Raw genomic sequence first — 23,378 nt, forward strand, 5'->3', positions numbered from 1 at the left:
ACTTGCACAATCAAGACCTTGCCATCAGATAAACAAAATTATTTTATTTTTTTTGGCGTACATACATTTATTTAGTTATTTTGTTGTATTTTTATTATTTTTTACTTGGGAAACGTACAATTAAAATATTTACAATAGCATTTAAATGTATTTATTATTCGGTTTTAAATTGTTTTGTTGTCTAAGCGCGAATTCGTAGCGAATTTTAAATCTTTTATATATTTACTGCATCTTCTTTATCATTATTCAAAATTGTTTTGGTGTTTTCTTGTTGTTGTCATTTACAATAACGGTAATTTATATAACCATTTCTTGCCCTTGCCTAAACTACATATAAAAAAAATAATAACTGTTTTTTTGTTTGTTTTTGTTTTTTTTTGGTTTAACACAAAACTCTATAAATAATAATTGTCGCGTTAGTTGGACACATGTTAAATAATTTGAATTTCTAATTGCGTTTTTTTCTCGCATTTATTCAAATTTTTTCTTTTTTTTTCAGTTAAAAAATATTTTTTATAAAATATAAAAATAATAATTAACATAAAAACGTTCTGAACTGGTTTGGTTTTTGTGTTTGCTTTTGTTTTTCTGTTGTTTTTCATTCCCTCTCTGTTGATCCTCATTTTACAGTTGTCGATTAGCACTGCTGCCACTTCCAATCCACCTCACTCTCTCTCTCTCTCTCTCTCGCTTACATATCCAGGCAACAATGCGATATTTGTTTACTTTGCCGCTGTCGTTGCATCACCCGTGTGATTATTACTAGTGTTGCCTCCTCTCTTACGTTGGGCAACTCCACCGCCGGCTGTTGTTGCTGTTAACGCAGAGTTGCCAGATTTGGGTTTTGTGCGCGTCGAGCCATTAGCAACGCGCACATTGCCTGAACTATCTGTGAGATCCTCACTATCACTGGAACGTATATCGCCGGACATCTGTAATTGGGCGAATATAGAAATCAAAATAAATTAATTAAAACCAAGCAATGGTATTCAAAGAGTATGTCATGTAAATATGTTTACATATGTATATAACTTCTTTATTTGATATCTTGAACCTGTCCTGAATCTGTCTCCCGTTCTCTCTCTCTCTCTCTATCTGAGCAAACATGTTGCTTAACTTTCTCAGCATTTGCTGCTGCGCGCGCTGTTAATATGCTTTTCTATGTTACGCAGCGCTGCCAGCGCAATAAGAATGCCATTACTGACATCACAACTCTTGCCCAACACAAACACTAGCGATCTTTCTAGCGCTGTGTTGGCCAAAACAATAATTTGAAATGGTATTAGTTTGACGTCACAGCTTCTACTTAACGTGAATTTCAATGAGTATTTATTTAACTATTGCTACATATGTACAGATGTACATATGTATGTATGGATTGGATTTCTATTTCTAGCTATATCCTCTAACCTTGACGTGAATTTGGATGCATATAACTTACCAGACCCTTTTGCAAAGAGTCGACTACAATCTTTAGAATCATATAGGTCCAAATGATGTGCAGCACCAGCAGCATTAATAGCAACGAATTAAATATATAATAGGCTGGGAACATGGGCAGAATTTGCGGCGCTTCCACAGAGGAGCTGTCAAGGTTAAACAAAAAATATTGTTAATAAGCGATAGTTCTAAATCGATTAGACAAATTAACTGTTACCTATAGATAATGCGCGGATAGAATCCCAGGCGTGTGACAATCCAGACAACTGTGAAGATGGCAAAGATCGCATCACAGACCTTTTGGTAGTTGGCATATTTGGTCAGTTTAGCAGCCTCCAGGAATATATCGGCACAATCGTGCACGACCAGCACCAGGGAGCCGACACGATGTAGATTGCATACCCAACTTAGGGACATGAGAAGCAGTGTAACCATGTGATGTATGAACATTTGCCAAAAATCTTTGCGTTTCACATCGAAAAACTGTGTGGCGGTCAGTGACCAATAGAAGGACATCGATATCATATAATACCACCAGATATCGTTGCTAACAGACTGCAAAATATTGTGAATAAATGAGTGAGTGAGTGAGTGAGAAAATGCTAACGAATCGTATGGCAGACACTCACCTGATGTGGATAGCCATACCAGCAGCTCTTCACGTCCCAGAACCAGGGCTTATCCCACAGCACAATTACACCGAAGATAAAGCTATATAGATAATAGATGCATCGCCATGTATTTTCGCAGAACTTGACTAATGTCGATGGCTTGTCCTGTGCCCGACGCAGGCGCCACCAGCGTTCGATCTGACGCTCGGTCATGTCTGTCTGCTTGGCCAGCGGAGCCAGCTATTAGATGAAGAAAGTACATTTAATTATAGTGATTGATGTATCATGATTGACTCTTTACTGAAGATACAAAATGATGTTCTTAAAAAAACTGATTGGTTTATTAATTGATGAATGCTGATTGACAGTCTTTTTTTTTTTTCACTGAAATTTAATCTACAAAATCGAGATCTACTCACACATTTATGATCCAAATGCGAAGATTTCGCATATGCTGACTCTAATGTAGGAACATTTGCTGCTTTCTTAGGTCTAGAGCTTCGTATGCCTAGCGATTTGCCGATTGGCGATATCCAAAAGCTGTAAAATATATACGAAATATATATATATATGTATATATTGATTAGATATTATAACAGAGTTATTTATTGCGCGCTAATTGATTGGGAATATGACTCATAATCGGGAACAGCTAGAGATTGCGTAGTCAAGGTAATAAACTTGATGGGCTAATACGCGTATTCTATAAATTAGAAATTAGAACATAATTGAGGAAATGTAAGATATCCAAGAAATAAAGTTTATTGTTTATGAACCATTTCTCTCAGGCTCTTCTATTCTTTAACCATTTCTATTCTTTAGCCATTTAAGATTATAGATAATATATTGATTTGCTTATCGACCAAATTATATCATCTTTCGATGACGGCCAAACGCTGATCGGCAGCCATAGGATAAGAAAGGAAAATAAACTAATCAACAATAATTATGTGATGAAGGCAAATCAGTTTAATGAGTGTACAATCTAATACATATACATAAACACATTCAAACTGTGAAGTTTGGCAACGCTGCGCCACTTTACATTTCATTTCGTATGCGCAATGGACATAGCTCAACGAAAATAACGAAGAAGTAAAACAATTGAGATTTCATTTGGAAATTCCAGACGTAGTTCTAGTGAGCATTAAACTGACTGAACTTTGGCAACAGCGCCAAAACAAAATAAATACATTCCATTTATATGCGCAAAAGCAGAAGCAGAAGCAGTGAAAGAACTTCATTTTGGCGTATACAACGCGGAAATTTTTTGTTTTTTTTTTTTTTGCCATCTATTTGAAATTCCATATCGAAATACATCTACATATGGGAAGGGCCGGGAATTGTCGTCTCTCTCATCTGTCTGTCCATCTGTTCATCTGTCCTGTCCGTCTGTCTGGCACGTGTGAAGCATGGCAACACTGTACAAAGCCAGTAGTTGTCCCAGGCGTCCCATGCATAAGCAATTGGCCTAGCAGCATAGGCGCAGCTCCATGGCTTACGCTTATCGGAAGTTCATTTGCTAAATGAAATCGAAAATATGACTGACACCACCGTCACCCTCTCCCCTCACTCCATCCGTCACCCACTCACCCGCTCTCACTCGCATTCTATCTCCTTCGGTTTGAGCGCGCGCGTCTGGCATTTTAAATTGAATTCTTGATTTTTGTGTGCATAGCACATGCCCAAAGAAAGAATCAAATTAAGGAAGCTATATATGTACATATATATGTATATGTATATATATACATATTGTTACATGCTTTTTGACAACCAGCCAATAGGTCATCACATTGATTACACCCCAAAGAAAATTGATGTTAATTATAATGATAAACGTAATTCGATTTGATTTGACATAATGAAACCCAAAGCAAAGACAGAATTATAAGAACGACTGCATAATACTCATTCACATTTCAAGCACCATCAAAAAAATATATAATTATTTATACCCATTTATATAATTCTATTTTAAATTCCCAGCCACGTCTTTAAGTAGGTATTCATAAAATACTAGCGTATATGTATATTAATTATAAAACCAATATACTCACATTTCACATCGTGAATGAGTGTCAGACCACAAAGATATAGCAAATTACATGCCGTCTGGTTGACTTAAGCTTACGCTACGCTGTTTAACCTAACTGAACCTAGTCAGCAAGCCTAATTAAAGATATCGATGTAGATGTTGCCAGATGTGTTCTCAGTGCTGTCAGGCGTTGCACATTTGGTATGTATGCCCGATCGATTCGATTTACGTATTTGATTTTTGTTTCCATATTAATTTGAGCCCGCATAAATAAGTAATTTATATGTATGTAAGCGGGTCTTCTATATAAATGCATATAGCATGGGATGTGACAAGTTTAGAATTTGTAATGCCCACATATAGTAGGAAGCGCACCCTAAACACGTGTCGCAGACCATCGAAAAACAAAAAGTTAATAAATAAATAAACAACAGAAATATGGAAGCCATAAGAATAATAATAAGTAACAAAGTCAATTGAAAGCAAAAGCGAAATAAAAAGAAATAAATAAATAAATAAAATTATAGGAGGAGCAAGCAACCGCTTCCTCTCTCTGATGACCATGAAAGTCTGCCACGAACGATAGGTGGCACCACTGTTTGCACTGCACGCTCTATAATTTGCATCAGAATTGCACCAACGTTACACCCTGATAGAAACTGGATAATAGCTGTTATGCGCTAGCGTCTCGCCAGCTGGCCAAATCCGCATCGGTCATGATTAGGCTTGGGCAATTGTGATATTTAAATAGTTGTAAAGACGATGCAGGCGTGAAGCCTAGCAAATCTATATGAATTCATTTCAGAAGCCAAGTTGAAAGAGGAGCAAGAGAGACGGTGAAATATAGCATAAGCGTTTACACAAAACAAAAAACAAAAATATCTAATTTGACATCGATGTAATGAAAATAGTGTAGGATGATATGCGTGCATGTAATTACAGTTACGTACATTATACACTGAATGCGCGCGTGTGCATATGTTGTAAGTGCTGTCAATTTTGCCTTTTTGCGTAGTTAGCAGATGCCTAGTTTTCGACATTACGATCAAATTTAATATACATATGTATGCAATCTTTTCGTATTCTAAGGCTTATTTAATAAATATGATAAATTAATCACACTTAACACAAATATAAATTAGTTTATATATCTTTTTCAGTCAATTCAAATGCTGGTAGTCTTGGCAGTTTTTGGTTTCTCTCCTTGTTTATCGATAGTTAACAGAACTGCGTCTTGAGTCGGAGCACTCGATTAGCAATTCGCGATACATGCAAGTAGTAATCATAAAAGCAGGAGGAACGAACAAGTGCATATTTACATACTTATTCATTTGTATGTATTTGTAGGTTTGTATGTTCGTTTCATGTCGTCCAAAAATTATTAACTGCAGTAATTGTCGCCTGTTATCAGCACGCATCAGATGTGGGCATGTGTGTATGTAAGAGAGTGTTGCCATTTCGGCAAATTACAGTATGTCCGAAATGTCGACAAGGAGAGAGAAAGAGAGTGAGTGAGAGCAGAAAGTACAAGCAACTCAGTCGCTCGTTGATGATAATTCAACACGCAAGCGATTGGGCGATAAAAACAAACACACTTATTCAGCCGGCATATTTATGTACGTGTGCACATTATATATGTATTTATATATATGTGCATGTATTAAGCGGTGACTCATGCTCTTTAACATAAGCTTTGGACAGTGTCATTCGAGCAGTTAAGCAGGCGATAACAAGATCATTGCCGCCAAAAACAAAAACAAAATCCCATCGTTATCGCTCGTTGCGAAACAGCTGATTTCAAAGCAGAGGCAGAAGAAGGAGCAGCAACAACAATAATAAACAGCAACGGTGTTAATTGACTATTTAACATATATGCATACATATATTGTATTTAAAAGCAAAGCACACATACATGCGTATGAGAGTCTGTATGTGTGCGTAAGCCGGCGACCTTCTGTGTGCGTAAAGCACGTGCACTTTTTTTGGCCTTTCGGTTTGGCCAAACGGCCGACGCCAGCAACAGCGATAAACTAGTTTGGATTTAGATTAACGGCAAAAGGCAATACAATGGCAACCGTATTTGTGTGTGTGTGTGTCTTCATTCTTGGAAATGAGCAAAATGAATATGGGAAAACTGCAATTTACACACATTTATATGTATATACATACATATATACACACACAGGCTATTGTCGCCTGCACGAAGACCCGATTCTGATTAGATTTATCCATTTAGTTACATGTGTGTGTGGGACAATTTTGAAAAAAAAAAAAAAACTAAATTTTATAGCGCTTGGCTGGCCGCGCATTGAGGGTCGGCTGATACGTAATCAGAAGAAATATATGTATGTATGTATGTCTATATAAATACATTCGTATATGCATGCATACATTTTTTTTATACACTCGCACATTTGCACATATGAATGTACATGCATGTGTATGTATATACATACATATGCGGATAATAATCGAAATAGTATATGTGTGTGCATGCTGCTTGGAATGGAAATGCTACTGTTGTATTGTAAGTTTTTTTTTTTCTCTCATACCATTCCAGTGTGTCCAATTTTGGAAAATCTAGCCAGACTTGCCAGGAATGGAACGGAACTGAGTCACAGTCATTCCACATCACACTGACTCAAGCGTGTGTCACACAAACACGCATGCACATTGGTGTGTACACACACCCGCCCACACGCATGTTTGTATGTATTTATAACGTAATTGTGATAACACCGCGCATTATCAAATTTGTATTTTATTTTTACGTAAATCTTGCGCACAAATCTTATCAACAAATGCCCAGTTTGAGTGCAGAAGGTGTTGTTGATGTTGCTATAGCTGTCGATGCCACACATACAAACACACACAAATACATATGAACATATTATAAATGAACAACACACTTGCTTAATTTGTTGGCGACCCTGAAAGCCAATTCTAGTTTCAGAAACTCTAAAAAAATCAAAAATAAAATAAACCTCGTCAAATCTTAACAGCCCTGACAAATATTTATGTCTTATGCAGTTGTAGTTCAATAAGAAACGTCCACACAATATTTCACACCGTGAAGTTAACCTTTAACATTTACTGCTGGCCAAACACACACAAAAAAGTAAATGAACTATAAATTTTGGAAGTGTGGAGTGAAACACATTGCAGGTGCGCCTGACCCCATTTATCTATGTGTACTCGTATGTATGTATATGCACGTGTTTATATGTATATATATATATGTGTGTGTGTGCAAACTTTGTTAGCGCAAATTCACATGAACATTGGTAATTATGTTAATTACAACATGCAAAATGCACGCAACTCACTCACGCACACACACACATATACACATATACAGAGGCGCGCGCGCACATGTTGTAAGTGTGAGAGCAAATATAAGGTTAATTGGCCCCAAAAAGCGTCAAATGCTTTGCTGCACAGTGTGCCAAGTGACGGAATAAATGCCATAAAAAAGTGAAATCTAAATTCAAATGGTATGAATGGTTAAATCATAGAATTATTCATTTAATTGGTATTCGATTGGTTCACCTTTCAATTCAAATTTCAGCTGTAATCTGATTACATTTGCTGCTCACTTATTGATAATGACTCATGTTCTAAGTGCATCGTAATGATTGTTAGGCATTCGTGTCCTATTATCATGAGCAATCGCTTTTTTTCCTATGGCATAATAAAAACTAATATCGCACACAATCTTCAATTCATCGACTTCCACTCGCACGCTAACAAAATTATTTTATTGCGAGTTTTCATTAGCTTTCAACTTCACGTTCCAAGCAATTTCAAAAATTAGCAAGCCTATATTAGTAGAGTGCAAGTACTAAGGCATGATTCGACATTTATTTAGAAGAAAATTATGACATGGTTTTCAAGCTCATTTTCAATGATTCTTAACCACTGTGCAGTACATTTTGTATCCAAATGTGTGTGTGTGTGTGTGTGACTTCATGTATGTGTGTTTATCTATACAAGTAAAGAGCAAATGCACGGCGGGCCGTTATTGTCATGCTTGTATTTGTTTAGTGCATACAAGTATAAACAAATAGTTTTTATTTTTTATTTCTTTGTTAACTAAACAATTAGTAAGCGCTGTGCGCGGTACGAATACCGCAGAACGCTCTCATATTTATGGGAAATCGAGATTCCAATGGAACGCGACGCCAAGCCCGCCACCGCTGCTTTTGAAATTGAAGAAGTGGATGAAGGAAAACATAAAGTTGCAAGGCGTTGACAAAGCCAAAGGGAAACCAACAACAAACACGCATACTCACACAAACACACATAAATACATAAACACATATACAGTTATATGAATACACACAATGTTGGGCGTTTCCACGTGAGGTTATGTTTGGCTTAAAAGAGCAAAAATGTGTACATATTTATATACATACATATGTATGCATGTGTATGCGTGTTGTTGCGGCGCGCGACGACGTCAGCTTACTGTACATTGCACAGCATGCACACGCACACAACCAAACAAACGGAGCGTTCGCCTGTGTAGGTGTGACTGTGTCTATGTGTGTGTAGCTGTCCGCACAATGCCAGTGCTTGAAAGCGAAGCGGTCAATGGGAACATTTACAGTAAAATAAACCAGCACACATACACATTCACATAAAACGCCGCATAAGTTTAATGAATTGCGGCGACGCTGGAAAAACGCTAAAGTAAAAAGGGCGTACACACAAACATGCTTGTAGATAATAACTGTAAGTTTGCATGTACGTGTGTATATTTGGATAAATTTTTCTTTTACTTACCGCTCCAATGTGTAACGCACAAGCATAACTACAGCGGCTAATGGAATGGGCCAAATTAAATCCCGATAATCGGCGTGCACAACATCTGGACGAGAGCCGGGCGCAATGTCCGCCCATGTCGTATTTGGCGGCAGCCAAATGTGCGTACTCCAAAATGCATTGGTGAATTTATTGATTATGTCCATGTTTCAAATTCCCTTCGGTTCTCTTCTTACTGCTGCTGTTACTTTTTCTTGTGTCTTTTTACTGCGGCTGGTGTTGGCTTCTCCGGTCTTCTCTTTTTGTTTGTTTGTGCCGCAGTTGAACAGGAATTTGTGTGTGAGTATAGACGAGGCGGCTTCCTCTGTTGGGTTTTTTTTTTTTTTTTTTTTTTTTTTTTTAAGGGATTTTTGGTTTGACTGTTGATTGGTGTTTGTTGATTTATTTTTGTTTAGTGTTTTTTCATGTTCGTTGTCAGTTATATATCTATATCTATATATATTTAAAATATATTTGGCTATATATATTTATGTGCATATGTGTGTATATTGCATTGTAGAGCAACATAAAAAAAAAAAATTAAACAAAATATACCACGCGTTGTGAGTAGCAACACACGAACACATACACACACGCACACCAGCGCGTACTGAGAACTAACCGCGCCGAAAATGACAAGCGAAGTGGTCGGCGCCGGACTCAGAGTAAACTGGAACTGGAACTTCGCGTAGAACACAGTTACAAAATATCGACAGAGATAAACGAATTGTTGACGAGTTTATTTTAAGCGTATTAAAAAGATTTCTATTAATTATTTCAATGATACACGTATTTATGTTAATATGTGTATATATGAATATGCGAAGCGCGCACACACGAACCGCTTATTTATATTATTATTGAGTGTGATGGTTCGTTCTCGCTACCCGCTTGACAGCATTGCCAACACTGTAGCTAGTGTTTCCAGCACTTGAGGGCACATGACGATTTATTCTAAATAAGTAACTCTGTTATGCTTTACATGAGAATAGCGATGTGTTAAATGCTCTCCTTATGTCTCTATCGGCATATCGATAGCTGATAATGCAGCCCTTATTCACTCTCATTTGCCGAGGACTGTATGCATTTAGCAACACTGCTGCACACTGTTTTTCTTTTTTTTGACAATTGTGCTGCTTCTTCGTCTTTGGGTATTTTTGTATTGTGACACTGCAAGCGACGAACTTTGTGTGTTAATTTTAGTTAAATTCATTTTTAGCATATAATTTAGTTATTTAATTTATTACAATGGCTGAATTCTTGGATTCTGAAGCCGCCGAATCGGAGGTATGATAACCGTGAAGTTTTTGCACGCGCGCAAAATGCGATTTCTTTGCATTGCTACGCGTTTTGTGCTGCCGTAGGCGCGCGTGTGTGTGTATATATAAATATATATACATATATATGTAATTAGATGTATATAAATATATGTATTGCATTTTCTCTTTTGCCTGCAGGATGAGGAAGAATTGGATGTGCATGAGCGGAAAAAACTAAAGAAGCTAAAAGCCGCCGTCTCCGACAGCAGTGAAGAAGAAGAAGGTGCGTTTACCGATCATAAAAGCCCGCTAAATTGATACATATTTCCAGTAAATGTTCGAAAAATTTAGCTCTTCCTACTAAAGTTAACCAACTTTCTGTCCTGTAGATTAGTTTATATACATATATGTATTCTGTGTGTGTGTGTGTGTACATGCATATATTCATATGCGTGTGTGTGTAGTATATGTGTCATAGTTTGGACAATTATAGCCGCTCCAATCACTCTGCCTCCCCCCTCTAAGACAGGTGTCTACTTACATATTTTTGTTTACAACATTGAGGTTAGGTTTTATGTTATTTATACCCTTTGGCAAAAAAAAAAAAAATGTATTTCAATTTCATCAGAGGTTCATATTGTGTATTGTGCATCAAATGTGACATCTAATCAAAGTGACGTACAGCTTTTGCAATTATTTCAAACAAGCAGTCGAAATATATATAGGAGATTTCTAAATGACGCATACAAGCCTTTTACAATTAATATATTTACCATCTTTATGTGCCTCGGTAGACGATGAGGAGCGCTTGCGCGAAGAGCTTAAGGATCTGATTGATGACAATCCCATTGAGGAGGATGATGGCAGCGAAAATGATTCGGATACTGGCAGTGGAGGTGACGAGGATGGAGGCAGCGGCAAGAAGCGCAAAAAGCATGAGGATGATGATCTGGATGATCGCTTGGAGGACGACGATTACGATCTGATTGAGGAGAATTTGGGCGTTAAGGTTGAGAGACGTGTAAGTTAACCATTGTGGACTACAAATACTATGAAACGATTGACAATTTGTAACTTCATTTTTCTTTTTTAAATCATATTAGAAACGTTTTAAGCGCCTGCGACGCATTCATGACAACGAAAGCGATGGCGAGGAGCAGCACGTGGACGAAGGACTTGTACGCGAGCAAATTGCTGAGCAGCTATTCGATGAGAATGATGATGTATGTATCATAAATAATACGCATTCATAATTATGGCCATTAACAATTGATTTCCCATTGCCCTCTGTAGCAGAGCATTGAGAGGCGCAGCGAGCGCAGCATTCGTGAGGCGGATGCCTTTGATGACGAGGAGAGCGAATCGGATGCTGATGATTTTATTGTGGATGACAATGGGCGTCCCATAGCCGAAAAGAAAAAGAAGCGACGACCCATATTTACAGATGCGTAAGTATAGATACACATCAATACATATAGATAAATAGTTACATATAAATGCAATACATATATTTCATTATGGGTTAGCTATTGAGTTGGTATAAACGCTCAGGTCGTCAGGTACAATTAAACAATTTCTTTTTTTTTTCATATGTCATATCGATAAAGATTGACTGACATATGTCTTTGTGTATGCTTTGATTGAAGAAGAAAAAGAATATAATAATCAATTATATATTAGAATAAGCATATTTAATATGTACTTCGCTTTACTAAGTAATATATAATATAGTTATATATCTGCTTTCGATTGTTTAAACTAACTGTAATGTTACAAACAAATCTCTTTCGTATAGCTCCCTGCAGGAGGGCCAAGATATCTTTGGCGTTGATTTTGACTACGACGATTTTTACAAGCCCGAAGAGGATGAGTATGAGGAGGAATCGGAGGGCGATGAATATGATGAGGATCTGCTTGGAGATGATTTCCGAGCGGCGAAGAAGAAGAAATCACCGAAAAAGAAGGCAATCAAAAAGACGATATTTGATATATATGAGCCAAGTGAATTGAAACGTGGCCATTTCACTGACTTGGACAATGAGATACGAAAAACCGATATACCCGAGCGGATGCAGTTGCGTCAGGTGCCGGTGACGCCGGTGCCGGAGGGATCCCATGAGTTGGACGACGAGGCCGATTGGATATATCGTTTTGCGTTCTGCAAACAGACGGTCTCCGAGCAGGAGAAGGCGGACAATCGCGAGAAGATGCGCAAGCCGCCAACGGCTGTGAATAAAATCAAACAGACTTTGGAATTCATACGCAACCAGCAGTTGGAGGTGCCGTTCATAGCATTCTATCGCAAGGAGTATGTGAAGCCAGAGCTGAACATCGATGATCTGTGGAAGGTTTACTACTACGATGAGCGCTGGTGCCAGCTAAACGATCGCAAGAGGAAGCTGAAGCAACTGTTTGAGAAGATGCGACAATTTCAGCTGGAAACACTTTGCGATGATCCAGATAAGCCGCTGCCGGACGATGTACGCCTGATGCTCGACAGCGATTTCGAACGCCTGAACGATGTGCAGTCCATGGAGGAGCTGAAGGATGTTCACATGTATTTTCTGCTCAACTACTCACATGAGTTGCCCAAAATGCAGGCCGAGCTGCGACGCAAACAGCTGCAGGAGCGACGCGAGGCGCGGGCACGCAAACAGGCATCAGCAGCAGCTGCCGCCGCGGGCAGTGATGGTGAATCGGGCGTGGATCTAACTGATAAACTGGATACGGCAGAGCTCGATGAGGCCGAGGAGCTCGAGTTGGCTGCCGAGGAGCAATTGAAACAGGCACCAAATAGCAGTCCCTATGCTGTATTCCGCAAGGCCGGCATCTGTGGCTTTGCCAAACACTTTGGCCTAACGCCCGAGCAATTTGCCGAGAATCTGCGGGATAATTACCAGAGGAATGAAGTCAACCAGGAGAGCTTAAGCCCCACAGAGATGGCCAAGCAGTATTTGTCGCCACGCTTCATGACCGTCGACGAGGTGCTGCATGCTGCCAAATATGTTGTGGCCAGGCAGCTGGCCCAGGAGCCGCTGTTGCGTAAGACAATGCGTGAGGTGTACTTCGATCGGGCACGCATCAACATACGGCCCACAAAGAACGGCATGGTACTGATCGACGAGAATTCGCCCGTCTATTCGATGAAATATGTGGCCAAGAAACCGGTGGGTGATCTATTTGGGGACCAGTTCATCAAGCTGCTGATGGCCGAGGAGGAGAAACTGTTGGAGATTACGTTTCTCGATGAATTTGAGGGTAATGCGAATGCAAATGGTCCGCCCGGTGATTACATTACAGAGGCCACACAGCTCTATCATCTGGATCAGTTCTCCAAGAATGTGCTGGAGTGGAATGCACTGCGTGCCGAATGCGTTCAGTTGGCACTGAAGAAATGGGTCATACCGGATCTAATCAAGGAGCTGCGTGCAACATTGCACGAGGAGGCGCAACAGTTTGTGCTACGCTCGTGCATAGCCAAGCTGTACAAGTGGCTGAAGGTGGCACCATATAAGCCAGAGATGCCGCAACATCACAATTTCGAGGAGTGGAGCACATTGAGGGGCATACGATCCATGGGTCTGGCCTATGATCCGGATCAGTCGGTGGCCGCCTTCTGTGCCATAGCCAGTCCGGAGGGCGATATCTCTGACTACTTACGATTGCCCAGCATACTCAAGCGTAAGAATTCCTACAATGCCGAAGACAAGGCTCAAAAGTTGGCCGATTTGCGTAAGCTGAGCGATTTCATCAAGATGAAGAAACCGCACGTTGTGGTCATTGGCGCCGAGTCGCGTGATGCTCAAATGATACAGGCGGACATACGCGAGATACTCAAAGACTTGGAGGTCAACGAACAGTTCCCGCCCATCGAGGTGGAGATCATTGACAATGAACTGGCCAAGATCTATGCCAATTCGAAGAAGGGCGAAAGTGACTTCAAGGAATATCCACCCTTGCTGAAGCAAGCTGCCTCGCTGGCGCGCAAAATGCAGGATCCGTTGGTTGAGTACTCCCAGCTGTGCGATGCGGACGATGAGATACTCTGCCTGCGCTACCATCCGCTGCAGGAGCGTGTGCCACGTGAGCTACTGCTGGAACAGCTCAGCCTGGAGTTCATCAATCGTACCAGCGAAGTGGGCTTGGATATCAATCTGATGGTGCAGAACTCCCGCACCGTCAATCTGCTTCAATATATTTGTGGACTGGGTCCGAGGAAGGGCCAGGCGCTGCTGAAGCTGCTCAAGCAGAGCAATCAACGACTCGAGAATCGGACACAATTGGTGACGGTGTGCCACCTGGGTCCCAAGGTCTTTATCAATTGCAGTGGCTTCATCAAGATCGACACCAGTTCGCTGGGCGACAGCACGGAGGCGTATGTCGAGGTGCTGGATGGCTCGCGTGTGCATCCGGAGACATATGAATGGGCGCGCAAGATGGCCATCGATGCCATGGAGTACGATGATGAGGAAACAAATCCAGCCGGTGCACTCGAGGAGATTCTCGAATCGCCGGAGAGACTGAAGGATTTGGACTTGGATGCATTTGCCGTGGAGCTGGAACGTCAGGGATTTGGCAGCAAAAGCATTACGCTCTACGATATACGCAATGAGCTGAGCTGCCTGTACAAGGATTACCGTTCACCCTATCAAAAGCCCAGCGCCGAGGAGCTCTTCGATATGCTAACCAAGGAGACGCCGGACTCATTCTATGTGGGCAAGTGTGTGACGGCAATGGTGACTGGATTTACGTATCGGCGTCCGCAGGGCGATCAGCTGGACAATGCCAATCCGGTGCGCATCGATGACTCCGACAGCTGGCAATGTCCGTTCTGTCACAAGGATGACTTCCCGGAGCTGTCCGATGTGTGGAATCATTTCGATGATAACAATTGTCCGGGCCAGGCGTCCGGCGTGCGTGTACGGCTCGAGAATGGGCTGCCTGGTTTCATACACATCAAGAATCTGTCCGACAAACAGGTGCGCAATCCGGAGGAACGTGTCCGCATCTCTCAGACCATCCATGTGCGCATCATTAAAATCGACATTGATCGCTTCTCGGTCGACTGCAGCTCCAAGTCGGCCGACCTGAAGGATGTGAACAACGAATGGCGACCCAGACGGGATGCGTTCTATGATTACGTCACCGAGGAGCTAGACAATCGCAAAGTGTCGGATGCCAAGGCGAAGGCCATGAAGCGCAAGACCTATGCCAGACGCGTCATAGCCCATCCAAGTTTCTTTAACAAGTCCTATGCGGAGGTCATCGCCATGCTCGCCGAAGCGGACCAGGGCGAGGTGGCTCTGCGGCCCAGCAGCAAGTCCAAGGATCATTTGACGGCCACGTGGAAGGTGGCCGACGACATCTTCCAGCACATCGATGTGCGCGAGGAGGGCAAAGAGAATGACTATAGTCTGGGACGCAGTCTCTGGATCGGCACCGAAGAGTTTGAGGATCTCGACGAGATCATCGCACGTCACATCAATCCCATGGCTCTGGCTGCCCGCGAGCTCATCCAATACAAATACTATAAGCCGAACACGGCGCCAGCGAACGTGAATGAGCGTGACTTCATGGAGCAGCTGTTGCGCGAGGAGAAGGCGCGTGATCCGAAGAAGATCCATTACTTCTTCACGGCATCGAAGAGCATGCCGGGCAAGTTTCTCTTATCCTACCTGCCCAAGACGAAGGTGCGCCATGAATATGTCACTGTCATGCCGGAGGGCTATCGGTTTCGTGGCCAAATCTTTGACTCGGTCAGCAGTCTGTTGCGCTGGTTCAAGGAGCACTGGCTAGATCCGCCAACGGTAATGTCCAGTTCGATCAGTGCCACGCCCGCCAGCAATACGCCCACAAATGCGCACAACATGATGCGACCACCGCCCACATCGGCGCTCAGCTCACTCGGCGGCAGCGGCAGCGGTGGCGGAGCTGTCGGATTCAGTAGCTCGGGCAGTATGACGGGCGGCACACCACGCAGCGGCATCAGCAGCAGCGATATGCGCAGCTCCAGCGCCTACTCAATAACGCATTCCATGGGCGCGGTCGGCGGGTCAGGCGCTGGCGGCATCGGCTATGGCAGCGGTAGCGGCAGCAGCTCCAGCCTGGGCCTCATCAATACCGGTGGCCTGGGTCACTTTGGCAGCGGCACGCCCACCTTTGGCGCCCACATCAATACGCCGTACACGCCAAGCGGCCAAACACCATTCATGACGCCCTATACGCCGCATGCGACGCAAACGCCACGCTACGGCCACAATGTTCCAAGCCCCAGCTCCCAGTCGAGCAGCAGTCAGCGTCACGGTCACTATGGCGGCACGCCCCGCTACTATGACAACGCCTACAACAGCGGCAATCTGTCGCAGCATCACCAGCAGCAGTCACAGCATTCGCATTCGCATGGCCATGGCCATGGACATTCACAGCAGCAACATCCGCATTTGTCGCAGCAGCACCATCATCATATGCATCAGCAGCAACGTGCCAAGGAGAATCTGGACTGGCAGCTGGCTAACGATTCATGGGCGCGTCGCAAACCCCAGCATCAGCATCAGCAGCAACAGTCGCAGCAGCAGCAGCTCGGCTTGGGCATGAGCCTGGGTATGGGCTATGGCAGCAGCAGTGGTGTTGGCGGTGTCGGCAGTGGTGCCGGCTCCACGCCCACCAACGAATACCATACGAGCAGCAGCAGTACGAATCGCAGTTCCGCTTCAGCTGCCGCCGTGGCAGCATCAGCTGCTGTTTCTAGTAGTGCTGCTAGTGGTGGCGGCATCTCTTCCAAGTCTTCGGTGCGCAGCACGCCGCGCACAAACACATCGCCGCACTCCATGAACTTGGGCGATTCAACGCCCCTATATGACGAAAACTAGGACTAGAACTAGGCAGTGCGTGAGTGTGACTATTTGATCTGGATTTAATTATATATGTATACATAAGTAATAAGTATATTACTCTGTAAACTCACAAATTAAGCAAAACTGGAAACTCAACGCAAAGGAAAACCTTAAGCATTAAAAAAAGCATTAAATAAAATAACTACACAACAAAAAACAAACAAAAATTCAAATCAGAGACTTTTTCTTCAATTAATTACAAATGTACGATCGATAAATGGTTATCGATGTCGATAGTCATATGATGCCAGGAGGGTAAATGTTGCCAATTGAGTCCTCCCAATGCTAAATGTTGCCAACCGACTGCAGCTCCATTGTCAAATGTTGCCGAAGCTCAGTTGCCAAATGTTGCCATTGAAATTCCGTTTTTGACGAATGAGCAAATAATTCCTTTACAATTCCCACATGTTCAACAAAAGGTTTTTAGGCGATTTGAATTAGAAAGAGACGGAAATAGCCGGGATGCTTCAGGCAATTTATACAATGCTTTGTTTACAATTCATCAGTGGATATTATTATTAAAATTTTCAAATACTAATTTTATTCTTATTCTCATTTACCATTATTCAATTTTTTAAATTGCTGAGGCAATCATTTTTTAAACTGCCAAAAAGTCCCATACAAATTCCTGTTTTTGTCATTTGAAAAAAATTAGATAGAGATGGAAATAGCTGAAATTAAGGAATAGTTAATTGTAGATTACAAATAAAGTAATACGAGTTAATTGTAGATTACAAATAAATTACAAAAATAGATTTTTTTTCTTCTAAGAATTGATTTATTAAAGACATAGATTTAACAGCATCAATATCAACGAGTTTTATACAAAAAAAAATTGTAATATCAAAAGGACATAAAATGTATTCTGCCTCTTCTCTCTTTGCGGAATGAAAGTTTCAGTGTTGTGCAACGTCCTTCGATTTAGTTCTTGGCCATGCCCCGTTTGATCGCATAGACCAGCGCCATGCCCAGTATTATTGCGCCCACGGCCAAGCCGATTTCTCTGCAACTTTTGCAACAAACAAGAAAATAATATTAAATACATATGTATGTGTGCATGTATGGGAGTGTGTGTATGTGTGTGTGTGTCTTTGCATAAAAGGCTGGGCTAATCGCAAATAAATCAAAGCTAAGTTGGGATCTCAATTGGGATTTGGTTTTAGCCTGTGGCATTCGCGCTTAGTGCAAGATGCAACATTGCTTAGGTGTGGCATTCGCATTCGCATTCGCATTCACATTGTCATCAGCTGTGGGCGAGGCACTAATCAATTAAACCAAAGAAAAGTATAAAGAAAGACAAGAAAATAAAAGCAAAACAAGCAAAGGGAAATTTCTGTTTACGCTTAACTATTTGAGGTGCTCCAAGTCTTAGATATTGCAGACATACATATAGACAAAAGCATATAACTCTCCCACAGACATATGTGGGTAAATATATGTATGTATATATGGTATGGTATATACATAAAGATGAGTTTGATTATAAATTCGCTGTTTTGATTTTAAAGTAAAGAAATTAGAGAAAATTAAAGATTTACTTTTAATTGTCATTAAAAAAAAAGAAAAAAAAAAGACATTTGAATATGTCAACATCTAAAATACTTGAATATTTTTACAAAAATAAACTACAAATTTGGTGCATTTTTAAAACATATAACATGCAAATTTTGAAACTCACATCTCAGTCTTTTCTTTTTTTTTTTTACATTTTTTCTTTTTATTGATTTTGTGGTGTCGCTTAGCTTTTGTAGAATTTAACTTTAGTGCTGGCGAACGATTTGAAGCTTGAAAAAATAATATATATACACATACATATATACAAATGCATATCCAATTAGACAAATCCTGTTAGTTGAGGAATTAATGCAAATAGCTGTAAGTCGATATTTTGAATGAAAGTGCAAACTGAATTCCTTGACTTCAGCTGTAGTCCTATTTGGTCATCAGGTTAAATGATATGTAAGCAGTGGTAGTTACATCTTCAGGCTATTTTTAATGGATGCAAAATACCAGCCAGCTTCAATTGTCCGACTCCTATTCCTATTCATTTTGATCCTGCTTATTGGACAGCAAATGTAAGCTGTAAGCCAACTTGCAAACATGCGAAATTCTTATTGGATGCGTCAGTGAATGAAGTGGAAATCGATTCCGATCTGCAGGCCTTATGGAACGTGCTAATTAGATGACGCAGCCAATCAATGATGATAATGATGCGCTGATTTCTCATACTGAAGTCAGCTGAAATTTCATGCTCATGCTCAGGCTCAAGCTCAGGCTCATGCTTGTCAACTGAGTTGAAGGTCTTGCGATTACAATTGCAAAAAAATAAGGAAAACAAACAAAAACAACTCACCCCACGGCCCCTTTTTTCTTAATGTCGGCGGCTGCCAAATTGCCAATCAGAAATTTCTTCATTATCTCCCTTGAAATGAGATGAGAGAGCGAAAGAGAAGGCAATGTGAATAAAAGTACCAGCTGCTGTGCTAATGGAAACTTACCGGGCCTCCTGGCTGTGGCCCACATCCAGAAATTCCCGTGTGCCATTGCGACCCGCCACAGATATCAGCGAATCCTCGCCGCCAGGATGCTAGGCACACAAGTTAACAGAGATTAACATTACTTTCATATACAGAACGAGAGAGACGTACCTCCTGCTTGAACTTGGTCAAATCGTACACCTTGTCCTCAATCACCACCCACAAATCATTGGCTTTGTTGTGCTTTTTCACTTCGGCCAAACTGATTTCCCTGCTCATTCTGCAAAGCTAAGCAACACCACAATTACAAACCGAAATAATTACAAAATATTTTACTGAACACTGAAGTGTGTGTGAATGTACTAGTGTGTTGAGAACTAAATTTCGACTACAGCTGTTTTTAGTGATGGAAGCAACACAAGCCGATTAGTCGCAATATCGATATTCCGCAAATGTTGCTAACGTTATAAGCGTTGGACACATGCTGCTCTGTTATTGACAGACTTACTTCATCGATACATGTTGCTAAATGCTGCTCTCAGCTACTTACCAGAATTCCAACAACTAAAACACAACATACATATTTAACGATCCTCAGTTAGATCCTACTAAAATAAAATTCAGAGCTTTTTATTATTGAACGCACACAATGGAACTTTTATTGAATATTTAAATATTTTAGGATTTTGCGAAACATTTACTGCCAATTAAACATCAAATGGAATACATTTTTGTTAGCCGAGTACATATATAGTTTCCAATATTTATATAATATAGCGGTTTTTATAATTTTCAAATTTAATTACCACCACGTAGACGGAGCACCAAGTGCAAAGTAGACTCCTTCTGGATGTTGTAGTCGGACAGAGTGCGTCCATCCTCCAGCTGCTTGCCAGCGAAGATCAGACGCTGCTGATCTGGGGGAATACCCTCCTTGTCTTGGATCTTGGCCTTAACATTTTCAATGGTGTCCGAGGGCTCGACCTCCAAGGTGATGGTTTTGCCAGTCAAAGTCTTGACGAAGATCTGCATGCCACCACGCAGACGGAGGACCAGATGAAGGGTCGACTCCTTCTGGATGTTGTAGTCGGACAGAGTGCGTCCATCCTCCAGCTGCTTGCCAGCGAAGATCAGACGCTGCTGATCTGGGGGAATACCCTCCTTGTCCTGGATCTTGGCCTTAACATTCTCAATGGTGTCCGAGGGCTCGACCTCCAAGGTGATGGTTTTTCCAGTCAAAGTCTTGACGAAGATCTGCATGCCACCACGCAGACGGAGGACCAGATGAAGGGTCGACTCCTTCTGGATGTTGTAGTCGGACAGAGTGCGTCCATCCTCCAGCTGCTTGCCAGCGAAGATCAGACGCTGCTGATCTGGAGGAATACCCTCCTTATCCTGGATCTTGGCCTTGACATTCTCAATGGTGTCCGAGGGCTCGACCTCCAAGGTGATGGTTTTTCCAGTCAAAGTCTTGACGAAGATCTGCATGCCACCACGCAGACGGAGGACCAGATGAAGGGTCGACTCCTTCTGGATGTTGTAGTCGGACAGAGTGCGTCCATCCTCCAGCTGCTTGCCAGCGAAGATCAGACGCTGTTGATCTGGGGGAATACCCTCCTTGTCCTGGATCTTGGCCTTAACATTCTCAATGGTGTCCGAGGGTTCGACCTCCAAGGTGATGGTTTTGCCAGTCAAAGTCTTGACGAAGATCTGCATGCCACCACGCAGACGGAGGACCAGATGAAGGGTCGACTCCTTCTGGATGTTGTAGTCGGACAGAGTGCGTCCATCCTCCAGCTGCTTGCCAGCGAAGATCAGACGCTGCTGATCTGGGGGAATACCCTCCTTGTCTTGGATCTTGGCCTTAACATTCTCAATGGTGTCCGAGGGCTCAACCTCCAAAGTGATGGTCTTGCCAGTCAAAGTCTTGACGAAGATCTGCATGCCACCACGCAGACGGAGGACCAGATGAAGGGTCGACTCCTTCTGGATGTTGTAGTCGGACAGAGTGCGTCCATCCTCCAGCTGCTTGCCAGCGAAGATCAGACGCTGCTGATCTGGGGGAATACCCTCCTTGTCCTGGATCTTGGCCTTAACATTCTCAATGGTGTCCGAGGGTTCGACCTCCAAGGTGATGGTTTTGCCAGTCAAAGTCTTGACGAAGATCTGCATGCCACCACGCAGACGGAGGACCAGATGAAGGGTCGACTCCTTCTGGATGTTGTAGTCGGACAGAGTGCGTCCGTCCTCCAGCTGCTTGCCAGCGAAGATCAGACGCTGCTGATCTGGGGGAATACCCTCCTTGTCCTGGATCTTGGCCTTAACATTCTCAATGGTGTCCGAGGGTTCGACCTCCAAGGTGATGGTTTTGCCAGTCAAAGTCTTGACGAAGATCTGCATGCCACCACGCAGACGGAGGACCAGATGAAGGGTCGACTCCTTCTGGATGTTGTAGTCGGACAGAGTGCGTCCATCCTCCAGCTGCTTGCCAGCGAAGATCAGACGCTGCTGATCTGGGGGAATACCCTCCTTGTCTTGGATCTTGGCCTTAACATTCTCAATGGTGTCCGAGGGCTCAACCTCCAAAGTGATGGTCTTGCCAGTCAAAGTCTTGACGAAGATCTGCATATTTCTCTTGTCTACAGTAATTAAGAAAAATTAAAAATAAAAATTAGAAAGAAATTGGCTTGTATGTATGCTCAAGGAACTTGAGAAATCGATTAAATGCTAGCTGAGGTCATGCTGACGCATGCAGCCCTGGAAGACATAATTTAAATACTCTGCTCGAAGTGCGCAGAGAATTTTTCTGCGTCGTGACCTAGTTTCGTAAATTGGAACAAATGACTGCGCACACTAAAATAGTTTATCGCAATAATCAACGTATACATACTATATGTATGATGCACTAATTTCTACACTTAATTTCACCACTCCAAAAATATATAACGAAGAATGACTAATCAGTTTTTGTTGCTTCTTTTTCTAATCACCCCTGCAATGCATGAGTGTAGATATATACGCATGCATGCATATATACATACATATGTATGTATGTATATATTCACTAACTGCACTTGTTCTTTGTCCGACGCCATTTTTAAAGTGTGAAAAATGTAAAATGGCGTTTGCAACTACGCACTTACAGTATACCTAAAAAAAAATGTCCGATTTAAATTGTAAGCAATAAAGAAGGATCTAATATATGAACTTAAAAGAAAATGTTTATTATTTACAGTTTTCCCCCAATATATGCATGTAAATGCCCATTATATACATATGCCCACATTAATATGTGTAGTCGTCTGTGTGTGTGCATTGCATGCACAATTTTCTTTGTTCCTAAATGCAGTTACAATTTTTCAATGAAAACTAGCAAATTATAGAGCTTTCTAGATACTCGTGAAGTTATGTTTCAATAGATGCACTTATAAATATATACGTACCTTTTTTTGTCTTTAGCTAACTATAATTTGAATCAATTATTAAAATAAATTTATTCTTGCACTTTTCTTGTAAATTGGAGTATATGCACTAATGTACGTCTGCTTTGGCTGAGCACTGCCTTACGAATGAGGAAAATATAGCCCACAACGAAATTGGTGTTTTTCGATATAGTCCACTATTTTAATAACATTCGTGTATCGAAGTAAGGTTGCCAAATAAAAGTATCGGATGTCTTAGTAGATTGATGCTGTTAAGCAATTGTAGTCTGGTAATGTTAAATTATAGTGCTGTTAGTTGCAAAGGCTATCTGATTATTGAAAACAGAAACAATTTTTGTTCAAATTGTCTTATAAGCGTTGGACTGCTTATATTTTTTTATTACAAATGACTGAAATATGATTAATATTTATATTATA

The 23,378-nt window shown here is 41.6% G+C and overlaps 4 protein-coding genes across 7 annotated transcripts; 1 reads left to right on the forward strand and 3 right to left on the reverse strand.

The window, feature by feature from the left end:
• Positions 1-561: 561 nt before the first annotated feature.
• LOC6585116 (ceramide synthase 6) lies at positions 562-9,813 on the reverse strand. Its single transcript, XM_002010719.4, has 6 exons — positions 8,872-9,813; positions 2,471-2,591; positions 2,070-2,291; positions 1,658-1,995; positions 1,442-1,586; positions 562-932 (listed from the first exon to the last, which is right to left on the reverse strand). Exons 1-6 carry the CDS (start codon positions 9,054-9,056, stop codon positions 723-725), a joined length of 1,221 nt encoding a protein of 406 aa, XP_002010755.1. The 5' UTR covers positions 9,057-9,813; the 3' UTR covers positions 562-722.
• A 193-nt stretch (positions 9,814-10,006) lies between these two features.
• Positions 10,007-17,214, forward strand: LOC6585117 (transcription elongation factor SPT6). The gene is made up of 6 exons (XM_002010720.4): positions 10,007-10,176; positions 10,347-10,431; positions 10,943-11,169; positions 11,252-11,371; positions 11,442-11,596; positions 11,944-17,214. The coding sequence occupies exons 1-6, from the start codon at positions 10,138-10,140 to the stop codon at positions 17,015-17,017; spliced, it is 5,700 nt and encodes a 1,899-aa protein (XP_002010756.2). The 5' UTR covers positions 10,007-10,137; the 3' UTR covers positions 17,018-17,214.
• Positions 17,215-17,796: 582 nt separating this feature from the next.
• On the reverse strand, positions 17,797-19,919 carry LOC6585118 (probable cytochrome b5). 4 transcript variants are annotated; one of them, XM_002010721.4, is made up of 4 exons: positions 19,690-19,915; positions 19,540-19,628; positions 19,395-19,463; positions 17,797-18,050 (listed from the first exon to the last, which is right to left on the reverse strand). In XM_002010721.4, exons 1-4 carry the CDS (start codon positions 19,795-19,797, stop codon positions 17,963-17,965), a joined length of 354 nt encoding a protein of 117 aa, XP_002010757.1. In that variant the 5' UTR covers positions 19,798-19,915; the 3' UTR covers positions 17,797-17,962. The 4 variants fall into 4 exon arrangements, with proteins under 4 accessions (XP_002010757.1, XP_015016568.1, XP_032588524.1 ...); XM_015161082.3 differs by lacking the exon at positions 17,797-18,050 and adding an exon at positions 18,117-18,302 and having other exon boundaries at positions 19,690-19,919; XM_032732633.2 differs by lacking the exon at positions 17,797-18,050 and adding an exon at positions 18,707-19,343 and having other exon boundaries at positions 19,690-19,918.
• Positions 19,920-20,145: 226 nt separating this feature from the next.
• LOC6585119 (polyubiquitin-C) lies at positions 20,146-23,093 on the reverse strand. Its single transcript, XM_002010722.4, has 2 exons — positions 22,962-23,093; positions 20,146-22,157 (listed from the first exon to the last, which is right to left on the reverse strand). Exon 2 carries the CDS (start codon positions 22,144-22,146, stop codon positions 20,317-20,319), a length of 1,830 nt encoding a protein of 609 aa, XP_002010758.1. The 5' UTR covers positions 22,147-22,157; positions 22,962-23,093; the 3' UTR covers positions 20,146-20,316.
• Positions 23,094-23,378: the final 285 nt, after the last annotated feature.

Source organism: Drosophila mojavensis, unplaced genomic scaffold (assembly GCF_018153725.1).
Source record: "Drosophila mojavensis isolate 15081-1352.22 unplaced genomic scaffold, ASM1815372v1 contig_136, whole genome shotgun sequence".
NCBI classification, from domain to species: Eukaryota; Metazoa; Arthropoda; class Insecta; order Diptera; family Drosophilidae; genus Drosophila; species Drosophila mojavensis.

Bases quoted from the DNA above. Each gene is read 5' to 3' on its own strand.
- LOC6585119 (XM_002010722.4), bottom strand. From the start codon at position 22,146: ATGCAGATCTTCGTCAAGACTTTGACTGGCAAGACCATCACTTTGGAG.
- LOC6585116 (XM_002010719.4), bottom strand. From the start codon at position 9,056: ATGGACATAATCAATAAATTCACCAATGCATTTTGGAGTACGCACATT. The intron at 2,292-2,470 runs GTGAGTAGATCT...TTCATCTAATAG, and splicing joins CGCATTTGGATCATAAATGT to CTGGCTCCGCTGGCCAAGCA. The intron at 1,996-2,069 runs GTGAGTGTCTGC...AATATTTTGCAG, and splicing joins GGTATGGCTATCCACATCAG to TCTGTTAGCAACGATATCTG.
- LOC6585117 (XM_002010720.4), top strand. From the start codon at position 10,138: ATGGCTGAATTCTTGGATTCTGAAGCCGCCGAATCGGAG. The intron at 10,177-10,346 runs GTATGATAACCG...TTTTGCCTGCAG, and splicing joins CTGAAGCCGCCGAATCGGAG to GATGAGGAAGAATTGGATGT. The intron at 11,597-11,943 runs GTAAGTATAGAT...TCTTTCGTATAG, and splicing joins CGACCCATATTTACAGATGC to CTCCCTGCAGGAGGGCCAAG.
- LOC6585118 (XM_002010721.4), bottom strand. From the start codon at position 19,797: ATGAGCAGGGAAATCAGTTTGGCCGAAGTGAAAAAGCACAACAAAGCC. The intron at 19,629-19,689 runs GTACGTCTCTCT...TTGTGTGCCTAG, and splicing joins TGACCAAGTTCAAGCAGGAG to CATCCTGGCGGCGAGGATTC. The intron at 18,051-19,394 runs GTGAGTTGTTTT...TTGTTGCAAAAG, and splicing joins AAGAAAAAAGGGGCCGTGGG to TTGCAGAGAAATCGGCTTGG.